This window comes from Polistes dominula, unplaced genomic scaffold (assembly GCF_049000335.1).
Source record: "Polistes dominula isolate Pdom_NZ unplaced genomic scaffold, Pdom_raw_medaka contig_19, whole genome shotgun sequence".
Classification (NCBI taxonomy): Eukaryota; Metazoa; Arthropoda; class Insecta; order Hymenoptera; family Vespidae; genus Polistes; species Polistes dominula.
In genome coordinates this window covers 122,002-135,612 of record NW_028301058.1, presented here as the reverse complement: position 1 = coordinate 135,612, position 13,611 = coordinate 122,002, and the positions used below count along the sequence as shown (strand labels likewise).

At 29.0% G+C, this 13,611-nt stretch overlaps 1 protein-coding gene and 1 long non-coding RNA gene across 2 annotated transcripts; both read left to right on the top strand.

Annotated features, from left to right (window-relative positions):
- The first annotated feature begins 5,191 nt into the window (after positions 1–5,191).
- LOC149031461 (uncharacterized) lies at positions 5,192–6,718 on the top strand. Its single transcript, XR_016177709.1, has 4 exons — positions 5,192–5,862; positions 6,012–6,172; positions 6,306–6,393; positions 6,556–6,718. It is a non-coding gene; the product is annotated as an uncharacterized LOC149031461 (long non-coding RNA).
- Positions 6,719–11,420: 4,702 nt separating this feature from the next.
- On the top strand, positions 11,421–13,596 carry LOC107073242 (U11/U12 small nuclear ribonucleoprotein 48 kDa protein). The gene is made up of 5 exons (XM_015333802.2): positions 11,421–11,677; positions 11,783–11,951; positions 12,045–12,107; positions 12,653–12,797; positions 12,879–13,596. The coding sequence occupies exons 1-5, from the start codon at positions 11,546–11,548 to the stop codon at positions 13,522–13,524; spliced, it is 1,155 nt and encodes a 384-aa protein (XP_015189288.2). The 5' UTR covers positions 11,421–11,545; the 3' UTR covers positions 13,525–13,596.
- Positions 13,597–13,611: the final 15 nt, after the last annotated feature.

The following is a 13,611-nucleotide window of genomic DNA, read 5'->3' as shown; positions in this document are numbered from 1 at the left end:
ATTACAATTTTAATTACCGTTACAGAAATAATCAACATAAGAAAAATCATAAACAACTTTCTAATCAATGTTTTGTTTTAGAGAACAATGGGTCAGTCTGCAAGTGAATTTCGAAGAGGAAGGTACTCCAATAATATATCTCGTACTTTTAAACAATAATCGACACTTCTATCGATTAATTAACAATTAATATAATATTCTTATACACTGTACTTATATTACAGGACAATTAAACACTCGCAGTCATCACTGCGCATGAGCAATAAAATAATTACATTAGAATGAATAAAATAATAAAATTTGAACGTTATAATATTAAATTTTCATTATTAGAATTATTATTATCGTTACAGAAATAATCAACATAAGAAAAATCATAAACAACTTTCTAATCAATGTTTTGTTTTAGAGAACAATGGGTCAGTCTGCAAGTGAATTTCGAAGAGGAAGGTACTCCAATAATATATCTCGTACTTTTAAACAATAATTAATACTTCTATCGATTAATTAACAATTAATATAATATTCTTATACACTGTACTTATATTACAGGACAATTAAACACTCGAAGTCATCACTGCGCAGGAACAATAAAATAATTACGTTAGAATAGATAAAATAATAAAATCTGTACGTTATAATATTGAATTTTCTTTATTACAATTTTAATTACCGTTGCACACATGATCAACATATATGAAGTCATATAAACAACTTTCTAATCAATGTTTTGTTTTAGAGAACAACAGCTCAGTCTATTAGTGCATTTCGAAGAGGAAGGTACTCCGAAAATATATTCCGTAATTTTAAATAATAATCGATATTTCTATTGATTGTTTAACAATTATATTAATACTCTAATACACTCTACTTATATTACAGGACAATTAAACACTCGAAGTCATCACTGCGCAGGAACAATAAAATAATTACGTTAGAATAGATAAAATAATAAAATCTGTACGTTATAATATTGAATTTTCTTTATTACAATTTTAATTACCGTTGCACACATGATCAACATATATGAAGTCATATAAACAACTTTCTAATCAATGTTTTGTTTTAGAGAACAACAGCTCAGTCTATTAGTGCATTTCGAAGAGGAAGGTACTCCGAAAATATATTCCGTAATTTTAAATAATAATCGATATTTCTATTGATTGTTTAACAATTATATTAATACTCTAATACACTCTACTTATATTACAGGACAATTAAACACTCGAAGTCATCACTGCGCAGGAACAATAAAATAATTACGTTAGAATAGATAAAATAATAAAATCTGTACGTTATAATATTGAATTTTCTTTATTACAATTTTAATTACCGTTGCACACATGATCAACATATATGAAGTCATATAAACAACTTTCTAATCAATGTTTTGTTTTAGAGAACAACAGCTCAGTCTATTAGTGCATTTCGAAGAGGAAGGTACTCCAATATTATATCTCGTACTTTTAAACAATAATTAATACTTCTATCGATTAATTAACAATTAATATAATATTCTTATACACTGTACTTATATTACAGCATAATTTAACACTCGCAGTCATCACTGCGCATGAGCAATAAAATAATTACATTAGAATGAATAAAATAATAAAATTTGAACGTTATAATATTAAATTTTCATTATTAGAATTATTATTATCGTTACAGAAATAATCAACATAAGAAAAATCATAAACAACTTTCTAATCAATGTTTTGTTTTAGAGAACAATGGGTCAGTCTGCAAGTGAATTTCGAAGAGGAAGGAACTCCAATAATATATCTCGTACTTTTAAACAATAATTAATACTTCTATCGATTAATTAACAATTAATATAATATTCTTATACACTGTACTTATATTACAGGACAATTAAACACTCGAAGTCATCACTGCGCAGGAACAATAAAATAATTACGTTAGAATAGATAAAATAATAAAATCTGTACGTTATAATATTGAATTTTCTTTATTACAATTTTAATTACCGTTGCACACATGATCAACATATATGAAGTCATATAAACAACTTTCTAATCAATGTTTTGTTTTAGAGAACAACAGCTCAGTCTATTAGTGCATTTCGAAGAGGAAGGTACTCCGAAAATATATTCCGTAATTTTAAATAATAATCGATACTTCTATTGATTGTTTAACAATTATATTAATACTCTAATACACTCTACTTATATTACAGGACAATTAAACACTCGAAGTCATCACTGCGCAGGAACAATAAAATAATTACGTTAGAATAGATAAAATAATAAAATCTGTACGTTATAATATTGAATTTTCTTTATTACAATTTTAATTACCGTTGCACACATGATCAACATATATGAAGTCATATAAACAACTTTCTAATCAATGTTTTGTTTTAGAGAACAACAGCTCAGTCTATTAGTGCATTTCGAAGAGGAAGGTACTCCAATATTATATCTCGTACTTTTAAACAATAATTAATACTTCTATCGATTAATTAACAATTAATATAATATTCTTATACACTGTACTTATATTACAGCATAATTTAACACTCGCAGTCATCACTGCGCATGAGCAATAAAATAATTACATTAGAATGAATAAAATAATAAAATTTGAACGTTATAATATTAAATTTTCATTATTAGAATTATTATTATCGTTACAGAAATAATCAACATAAGAAAAATCATAAACAACTTTCTAATCAATGTTTTGTTTTAGAGAACAATGGGTCAGTCTGCAAGTGAATTTCGAAGAGGAAGGTACTCCAATAATATATCTCGTACTTTTAAACAATAATTAATACTTCTATCGATTAATTAACAATTAATATAATATTCTTATACACTGTACTTATATTACAGGACAATTAAACACTCGAAGTCATCACTGCGCAGGAACAATAAAATAATTACGTTAGAATAGATAAAATAATAAAATCTGTACGTTATAATATTGAATTTTCTTTATTAGAATTTTAATTACCGTTGCACACATGATCAACATATATGAAGTTATATAAACAACTTTCTAATCAATGTTTTGTTTTAGAGAACAACGGCTCAGTGTATAAGTGAATTTCGAAGAGGAAGGTACTCCAATAATTTATCTCGTACTTTTAAACAATAATCGACACTTCTATCGATTAATTAACAATTATTTTAATACTCTAATACACTCTACTTATATTACAGCATAATTTAACACTCGTAGTCATCACTGCGCATGAGCAATAAAATAATTACATTAGAATGAATAAAATAATAAAATTTGAACGTTATAATATTGAATTTTCTTTATTAGAATTTTAATTACCGTTTCACACATGATCATCATATATGAAGTCATATAAACAACTTTCTAATCAATGTTTTGTTTTAGAGAACAACAGCTCAGTCTATTAGTGCATTTCGAAGAGGAAGGTACTCCGAAAATATATTCCGTAATTTTAAATAATAATCGATACTTCTATCGATTGTTTAACAATTATTTCATTATTTTAATATACTTTAATTATTTTTCAGATTGTTTCAACGCATATACATTAATTTAAACGTTACATACCTATTAACATACTTTGAATAGAAAATAATTTTAATATGAATTTATTTTTTCAATTTATCAGATAACTGTCTTTAACTTGATTGCGTTCCTGGACTGGAAGGTAATATAAAATACTCCAATTACTTACATTGCAAATAAAATTGTATTAATATTCATTAAAATTTCTGTTTCAGAAGCGGTTTAATGGGTAGCGGGTAAATTTTTTGTTCGTAAAGGGTGGTGCCATTTACAAATAAAGAATTTACTTCAGGGATGCGACCCTGCCCACGCGAGCCATGATTCTATCTTACTCCCAAGGATAGAATCATGTTCATTTAACTTTTAAGCTGGAACTACCGTCTTTTTTTTCTTTTTTTCTTTTTTTTCTTTTTTGGCTTTTTGATATGCATAGATAGATATGCATTTAGCATGGGAAACTGAAGCTTCATTGTAAGGGAAGGCATCTTCCGCTAATTGTTAGACGGACCCAAGGATTAATTTCTGTAAGTTCGCAATAGTATACGGTGTTGGACTGAACATTTAGTGTAGGTTTCTCCTAAATTTAGAGTCAGTGGACTAGTCCAATCGGGGGGAAACCACTTTAAAAAAAAATCGTGAAAAGTTCCGCTTTAAAAGTTATACCCATCCCCCCTGTTTTCCTATCCCTTTTATGTTTTAACTCTTTTTTATCCCTTTGTTTTCTGTTGCAGATTGGACTATGGTAAGGAAACGACCACAGGTGGACCAAAGGAGGACCAAAAAGGAACAAGAAGTGGACTTGGTAATGTAAGATAGTATAAAATAATTATTTGTATAAATAAAATGAAAATTCGTATCTTTATATAATTCTCTTTGTAGCATCGCACATGTGCGAACATCATTATTTTTCATGTATTTTCTTTATTTATAGGTTCCATGGAACAACTCATAATTTGTATACTCTTTTTAATTATTATACTTTATTTTATGGAGATTGAAAATTATGTATATAAATGTATATAGATTGTATTTCTATAAGTTGAAGTTATTTTAGGGTGTGTTAGTTTTAAGTATCATCGATGATTTTATTGAATTTCTTTTCAAATTACTCTCCTTGTCTTTCATTTTGTATTTTTTAATATTGAAATTTTTCTCTGGTATTTTCGATAATAATTTTAACGATTTTTTGAATGGTACTCTTATGGTGGGGCCTAAGAGTTAGATTCATTCCTTTGAATTATATTCGGATGTGAGCATCTTTAGGATGCACATCCCTCTTGGGTCTTCAGAAGCGGTTACCTCCTCGTGGTTAGACCTGGGCAATGGTATTTTACTTTCCATGTAATGTTTAACATATTTTGATATGTTTTACATTCCATTGCAAATAAAATCCAGCCAAAGACTGCTTACCATAAACATTATAATTGTAATTAGTTTCTGTAATTTTCCAATGAACATATTTTTATTCCTTTCCTTGGCTCCTTCTATCCATTTCATCTCCAGAAACTAATTACCTTATAATGTTTTTTAATAACTTTTATAATGTTACAGGCATTACACCGATAAAACAAGAAATCTTTTATTGTAATATTTATTTTATTTAATTTCAGGATAAAATTATTTTTGTTATAATGCATATTTTATTTTTTAAAGCCGGTTTCTACTATCTCACAATTTAACATATATTAAATAGAAAACAATTTTGATATGTTATAAATTTGTGTTTCTTTTTTCGATTACAAATAAAATGTACACATTATTCATAATTATTCTAAAAATAATGAATAAGATAAAGAGAATGTAGTATCTTATAGCATAGAAAAGCATGTGGAATAATCTTCGTGTGTGAATCGTGTATAAACGTTATTATGAATATTTTTAAAACAATTATGCATCTCTGAAAGTATTTCAATTGTGAGGATTCTTTATCGATACAGATTTTGGGAATTTATTCTTTCATATGCTACATTTCATATTAGACATTTTTCTATCGACAATTCTCTTCTATACGATTATGTTCTTTTGTGCAAAACGACAAAGATCTCTTAATGTCTACATTGTCTTTATTCTATTCATTATTTTTAGAATATTTTTAAGTATTGTGTACATTTATTAGAAAAATAGAAATGATTTTTAATTTATTTAATAAATAAATTATCATATGTAGTTTGACCAGCGTGGTCATGAGGAAGGTCAGATTCTGTCCGTGTAAGAAGCCGTGATGACCCTTTTCATGATCAAAAAAATGAATTAGCCAATCACGGCCAAGCTTTCGTTCGAATTCTTCAGTTTCATGGCGTCTTTCGTGGAGAACACATCGGAGTGTCATCGTCCCGTTAAGATCAGGTAATTAATAGATATTTTGTAAGGTTTACACCTTTCTATTATAATATATAAAGGATATAAGGATCAATTTTGATTTTTTGAGTATATTTTGACAATTTTTATGCTTCTATATCGTATTTTTAATCATTCGAAATTTGTTTTTATTATAGGTGGAAAGAAAATCTACTGCGCATCATTTTCGCGCATGCAGTATTTTCGCGCCAGTCTTATGCGCCTGTTTTATGCGCATCAATATGGCGAATCTTTCGAACTTTTTAATCAGTCATCTATATACTTGTTGCAGCGGATTTTGTTATCCCGTTAATTTCAGGTAATTGTTTCAATTAATATTTTAATGTACACCTTCCTGTTATATATTAAATGATATATAACGAATGTTATATATCAAATGCATACTACATGCATAATTTTTATATGTGTTTTCATATTTTACTTTCTTTTAGCTTTCTTAACATGGGAAGAGTTATAACACGAATTCACTAATCTTTTAACCTTGTGGCAACTTTTTTTATCTTCTCCATATATGGCGAGGTGAGCATTATTTCTTTTAAATATAAGCATATAAGCATATAGAAATACTACAGAAAGAGTGAGAGAGAAGGAGTGAGAGAGAGATAGAGAGAGAGAGAGGAAGAATAAGAAAACAATACACTCGACATATAGGTTATTATAAATGTGTATTTTTATTTCCAGGAATTTCTCGAGGAATTTTCTTCGTCGAATTTCCGACGACAAAACGTAAACAGCCGATAACATACGTATAATAGCCGAACGTTCGACACTCCCAAGGTTTCCTCTACGAAGGTTACTCGTAGTAACGTATCTCTTTCGTCGTCTATCCTTCAACGAGACAACATCAACGAAAATTTGGCGTATTCAATTATTTAATAATTTTATTTCTAACGTTATCGTTTTGATTTTAATAGTTTAAAAAGTTTTTCATTGCATAGAATGGTTTAAAAACTGGTTTATTTTTTATATTACTCTTTATTGAGTTTGCTGATATAATTACTGTTTTATTTAGACAACTTTAAAGATTTTTAATTAATATTTATACTAACATTACATACTTTGATCAATTTCACAAATATTTAATAACTTGAATACCATTCTATCAAAAATATTCATTGGTTTTAATGTGTGCCCTGCCTTCAGAAATGATTTACAGGAAATATTGTAATATAGTCTTTAGTATGTTTCAGCTTTTCAGACTTTTTATTTAATTTTATTTTACACATCGTCATCCTAAGGGTAGGATACCCATCCTGCAGTCATCAACGAAGACTAAAAGTAAGTATATTTTACTATCAAACATTTCTATGATAATTTCAATGGGTTTTTATTACGACAATGATATTAATTGTTCTTTTTCTTTTTTTGTTTCAGAAAATCATTGCAATCGAGCGCGTAGGCAATGAGGTTCTCGTGTGTTGCATCGTGTTAAAATAAAATATAAAAAAGTCGACAAGAGTAGATTCAGTGTTGGTCGTCGCATGTTAAAGTTTCGTTTGCTCGGTTAAGAAACTCGCAAGTTTCTTTTATTCAGTTTAAACATGTGATCATCGTCATCCTAAGGGTAGAAGACCCATCGTGCATTCATCGTGCATTCATCAATGTGAGTATATTTTTGTATTAAATAATTCCTCAAAAGTTTTAATGGTTTTCTGTAATAGTAATGATATTAATATTATTGTTTTTTATTTCTGTTTCAGATTGCAATCGTGCGCGAAGCAATGTACGAGAGTGTTTTATCGTTTAAATATAATTAAAATCACGGATTAGAATCACGCTCGTTCGTTAATTTTTAATTCCGTCGCGATTCGCGAACTATTTTTGAGAATGATATATATTAAATTAGCTGCGACCAATGCAGTTATTGTATTAGAGTTTGTTCGAGTAAAGTTGTATTTTTATTTAAAAACAGTCGTACAGACTGTTCGCGTATTAAAATCAGTGCATCAATGAAGATTCAAAATTGTTTTTTTTCAATTGACTGTGTGCAAAGCAGTCTTTAAATTAATTGTAGAATCAGTGATCGGGCGAGTAATAAATTAAAATCAAACGCGAATTAGAGTCAGTGTTGTTCGTCGTATAATAAAATTTCGGTTTCGTGATAAGAAACTCATCTATAGTTTCTTATTTTCGTTTATACCGGGTTATTAGATTCACGCGAGATGCATCACCATGATGCAATAGAGCTGCATCTCATTGGAATGCATTGTAAGTATTCATTTTTATTTACATTTTATTCGATTTTATTTTATAGGATTTTGAATAATATTCCAGATAACTTATAGTTTTGTTCTATTTTATTTTACAGATATAACCATGGATTCTCTTCCTTTCAAAGATGTTGGATGAATTTTTCGATGGATTTTTGGTGGATCTTCGATGGATCTTCTTCAATGGAAAATCAAGTATCGTTTTCTATCGTCAGACTGCAATACTTGCTGCGAAGTAGGAGTGTTTTGGAGCCATCGCAGAACTTCTTAAACCATGAGTTTTTATTTAAAGTCCCTCCAGTGCTCAATCATGCCGAGGATGAAAGGTCCAAATCGGCACGAGTTACTGTTTGTAATTATTTAAATAAATTGTTGACGAGCACATGAGTAATTCCTTTTTTAGGAGATACTCATGAAAATTGTATATTCTATTGTATGTATTATTATTAGTTCAGGATAGGTTTTCTTGTCTCATCATCGGTTAAATTCATTTAATTAATAATGCAATTATTAAATGCACTCTATTGTTTATTACATTTTTTGTTCGTGGTCAATAGTGATGAAATCGAGCATTAATTTACTCGTTTTCGTCCAGAAAAGTATGTAATAAATGTCTTACATGCATAGCTTCGTACATAGTTTATCTAATCGAGAATAATCTATTGATATTAAATAAATAATATATACTTGGATATTGTTAATAAATGAGCAAGAAGACAAACCAAATTCGCGAACGGATAGATTCTGGCAATTAAGTGGTGGCTCAAAGCCCAGTTCTTTCATTAGAACAGCCATTTAGTGAAAGAATCGTCCGAGGTTTGCAAAAAATATCCATCATCACCGTAGAGTCTTTTAATACATCCTTACCTCGAAACTATCATTGTTTCATATGGGGTAACTTTTTTTTTCATTCGCTTGTTTAAGTCATTATTCACCAAATGACTTGTAGAGTCCTTAGCCCGTTTAGATGAATTTTTATTAAAATCTTTTGTGATATTTATATATGTGTTAACCATATTTTTTAGATCAGGATTTTCAGCTTCTAATATACTAATCCCCCGTTTCTCCCCCCCATACTTTCTGCGTTCTCATTTATTCGTGTGCCCAGGTGTTACACGTATGGGTGAGAAACAGTTAGCGTGGGTTTAGTTTTAGTTTTTTCCCCTATTGGCGGCTGTTATTGTGCTAGTGATTGCACGATGTACTTTACACCTGTGTGTGCGTATTAGGTAGTGTGTATTGTACATCGTTTCGTGTTATTTTTTATTCATTTAATACATCAATAAATACTTAAAGCATTACTTCTACATATCTATCTTCATTCTTATATTTATATTAAATATTTCTCATTTTTTTGATAATCTCGTTTGCATAGTAGAGTTACTGCATTTATTTGTGGAAACTTTGATATACTTGTATATTACTAGTATGCATACATATATACTAGTGTATACTTGTATTTTTGCTTTAGTTTTTTATGCAATAATCATTAGCCTTGGCAGTCGATTTCAGCAAAACGTACGTATACCCATTAGCATATAAGTTTAGAAAACGTGGTTGAACTAGGGTGTCGGAGGTGCCCCGGGGCATGCTCTCTAGTTTAGGCTTTTGCACCCTGGTGGTATGTGTGAGAACCGTGGAGTGAGTGGGTGGGTATGTATGATTTTTCTTGAAACGGGTAAAAATATGGGTAATAGGCAGGCAGGTAGCATACTTCTCTGAATGAATGTGAAAACTTTAATTTTAAGTAGGTAGGATCCAGGAAAGGCATTAGATTTCTTGCTTCCACTCCGGAGTGGAAATTCCGCCTCCTGGTTTATACAGAATTGTTACAAAATTTGATCATCTCATTCTATTATGCTTGATTTGTTAATTTATTTTGTGACTATTCTGTGATCTGTATTATGTATCATGATTCAAAGGTATTTGCAACCATTTGAAAAGGTATTTGCATCTACTTCGATTTTGTCTCGAACGAGATAGAGTCGAATCAAATTCGCAAATTCTTTGATGCATTTGATACTTAGTTTTAAGTATTTCAGGATTAGCACTACGCACTATCGCGATTTCGTCTTACAGCTGAAAATATTTGATATAATTAAATATAACATATTAATGAAATAAAGGTATTGCAAGAAAATGCATTACATTTATTAATGCACACTATTTATTTCAATTCGATTTGATTACTCGACGTTAAAAGTGCGAAGTGTTATTAGGTCATCGAGGGAAATTATTATCTGCTTGGACATTCGTTTAAATGTGCTCGTGTATGGTCAATGAACTCTAAATTCATTGATGGTCCACGAGCTAGAAAAGTAAACGCGAAATTTAAATTAATTTTGTAATATAATTGAGAATTAAAATCATAACAAAATACGAGTTCATTTGCAAAATTAGTATGAAATATCTTATCTTGTTCGCACGTAGGAAATGTCCAAATGCAGTTTTCATCGCATGAAGAAAGAAGAGGCTTAATGCCGAAGAGGCCCCCACTTAATTGTGGCTCAAGAGGGCAACTACAGGCTATTGAGTTATTTTCAAAGGTTCAACATCAAGTTCGAACCTTTAGAGAATGGCTCTTTAGTCATATTTTATATTCTATTGTATTTCTTTTTTGCTCGTCATTAATTTCTAGTTGTAATTGGAGATGATGGACCATTCCATCTCCCTGAGACACCAAGTTCGTGTCTAATCGTCAAAAAGATGCATATTTGTTTAGCTAATTCTTTTTTTTGTCTTTAATATTTTTTACTGTAATCGTATTTTAATAAATTTGTAATTTTTCTTTTCTTTATTCTGCAGTTTAAAAGTATTAGACATAATAATTAATAGACATTATTTTCTTTAGTAACTTAATATTTGTACTTTTTCTTTCTTTTGTTTTATATTTTGTCTAGATGTAAAATCACGCTTTTAAATTTAATTTCATTGCAACAATAAATAGATATTTGATAAAAATAAATAGAGAATTTAATTGAAAAGTGCATCTACGAATTGGACGATTTATATGTTAGGCTAGTACTACTTTATCACTTGATTGTATGATTAATATAGTTTTCTTTTTGTTACAGGTGATCATCGTGGGACTTAACAACAATCCTTCCACATTTTTTTCTAATTTCTATTTTTTTAAATGACAACTTTTTCAAATTAATGTATAAATGCATTACATACTGAAGACATACTGATTAATATGTTTTAAGTATGGGAAATAATGTTGAACTCGAAGTCCAAAACTCATATATTTGATTTTACTTGTATTATCTAATGCAATTTTTCTATATTTGAGTGAAGTATATACATTACTGAGGATTAAGTAGTGCGCATGTGTGGGGAAAAATCTCACTTCCTGGCATCACTGCTCTGTTGAACTATTATGAAATTCAAGTAGAGTTAGGTTAGGTTAATCTGTTTGAATAGTACTTTTCTATTGTGTTAGCATTTTTATATAATTTATAATGTCGGTGATCAGGTTGGACGAGAGAAAAAAACAATTGTTAGAATTAAATGATTTCACGAAAAATATTAACCAAGAAATTGTTAACATAACTTCTACTTTAGGATGGACAGTTGAAAGCATATCTAGTGATGTACATAAAATTATCATATATACTATACATATTATTGAATAAAATTCATTTCTTATTCATTTCAAAAGTGATATAAAAACAAGTAATGCATTTTATTTTCTCTAGAATACAAATTTTGTAACATGTCCCTACGATCCGTCACATCGAATTACAGAAGCATGTCTTGAAACACATTTATCTGCCTGTCAATGGAAAGCAGAAGGTTATCAAAAATTAGATATCCCATTTCCAGAATCAGCCTTACCACCAAATACTTCTTCGAGTCTCCAATTTGGTTAGTGTAACAGCATTTTGTACATTCAATATTAGTTAAGAATAAATCTAAGTATAATTATATAGTAACGGTTTGAAATATATTGTTTTCTAGATGAAGAATTACAAGATGAAGTCTTGCGACAAGCAAAAGAACAAAATCCAGAGATGAAAACAGGTTGGTCTTAGATTATGTAAACAAAGATTAATATCTTTTTATATTTTAAATTGTTTGATCTTTTCCAGAAGATTATGAATGTTATACTTGGCACGGACTCGATATATATCCTTTTTCATATCCTTTGCTTAATGTACATATATCGATAATAGATTATACTTTCCACTATCATTGTAATTTAACCCTTTGCGCTTAAATTACCAACATTAATAGTATAACAACTAAAAGATTGCATTCTAATTTAATTCCAAGCATCGGTATAAAAATACTATGCTTTTATAATCATAATAAAATTCAGATGATACCGTTATGACCGTATATACCGTTTGATCAATTTTGTCCACATACTCTGAACTTCTTATTCTTGTTTTGTATAACTGACAAGCGCAAAGAAAATACTCAGAGTGCAAAGGGTTACTTTTATTTTTTGATCTCTTATAAAATAGCATTGTTATACTTCTTCATTGATCACTATTATATATATATATATCTATATATATCTAATTTGTCTGTTATGAAAAATGGAATTTCTTGACACGCACTAGGTTCCGATCAGCGTTTAATTCCACGTACATCAGATAGACTCATCTCAGATTTTACTAGCGATGAAAGGAAGGCACTGTACGAATATGTGATCGCTCATACTGTTAAACCTGATATCGGTCATGATATTGCTGATATAAATAGACCGTAAGTTTTAAAAATAAAAACACTTATATACATACATTAATTATATAAATAATACTAAAACCTTATGTATCATCTATTTAGAAAGCTACAAGATAAAAATAATAAAGAAATGTCCTATTTGGAAATGCTTATATTAGAACGTAATCTAAAAAGGCGTAGAGCTAAACACAGAGGTGTGCACACTAATAAAAAATCCCATATAGAAATTATTAGAGAAGTTATTAATCAGCAGATGGAAATATATACAGAATATATTTTGGAACAAAAGGATGCTACTGATATAACAAAAACATCATACTCTTCTGAACAAAACTCAAGTACATATTCAGAGAAACAGAAATTAATTGCAAGTAACCATTATGAAAAACCATCCGCATCCACTCACTTCTCTCTAAGTGAAAAAAATGGAAATCACCATACAAATACAAAATATAATCGGCGACAAGAAAATACAATAGATAAAAATGATTCTGAACCTATTAAATATAAGGAATATAAAAAACATTTATCAGATTCGAAGGAAACAAAAAAAGATAAACGACGTGAACATAGGCACAGATCTCATTCTAGAGACTATAAGTCTCATAAAAAGCATAAACATAAATCAAAAGATAAACACATAAGGAAAAAACATAAATCTCGAAATCATGATAGATCATCGCATGAAGAGGACCATTCAAAATACAGTGATTTTACAAAAAAGGATTCACATTACACAAAAAATTGATAAGTATTTATAATAATGTATGCCATATAATTTATTTATAATAATTCGAAATAAATTCCTCAACAAAAAATACTTAGGATATTATAT